Raw genomic sequence first — 206 nt, 5'->3', positions numbered from 1 at the left:
CCCCCCCCGTCTCCCCCGATCCCCTGGGCCCGTTGCCGGGAGCCGATCCCTCACGGCTCTCTCTTTCCCGCTGCTGCAGAAAAAGCCCGCAGCGAAAGGTGGCAAAAAAAAGAAGCAGGTGTTGAAGTTCACTCTGGACTGCACCCACCCCGTCGAGGATGGCATCATGGACGCCGCCAACTTTGTGAGTGTGGGCCCTCCCCACC

At 63.1% G+C, this 206-nt stretch overlaps 1 protein-coding gene across 1 annotated transcript in view; it reads left to right on the top strand.

The window, feature by feature from the left end:
* Positions 1 to 79: 79 nt before the first annotated feature.
* The window catches only part of RPL22 (ribosomal protein L22), a gene marked incomplete at its 5' end in the record, with an annotated part of 1104 nt that continues 977 nt past the window's right edge, over positions 80 to 206 (top strand). Inside the window, one exon of the mRNA XM_010138651.1 lies at positions 80 to 184. Within this exon, the coding sequence (XP_010136953.1) occupies positions 80 to 184 (105 nt within the window). The remainder of the gene's footprint in view (positions 185 to 206) is intronic.

This window comes from Buceros rhinoceros, unplaced genomic scaffold (genome assembly GCF_000710305.1).
Source record: "Buceros rhinoceros silvestris isolate BGI_N320 unplaced genomic scaffold, ASM71030v1 scaffold37116, whole genome shotgun sequence".
Taxonomy (NCBI): Eukaryota; Metazoa; Chordata; class Aves; order Bucerotiformes; family Bucerotidae; genus Buceros; species Buceros rhinoceros.
This window is presented reverse-complemented; position numbering and strand designations above follow the sequence as displayed.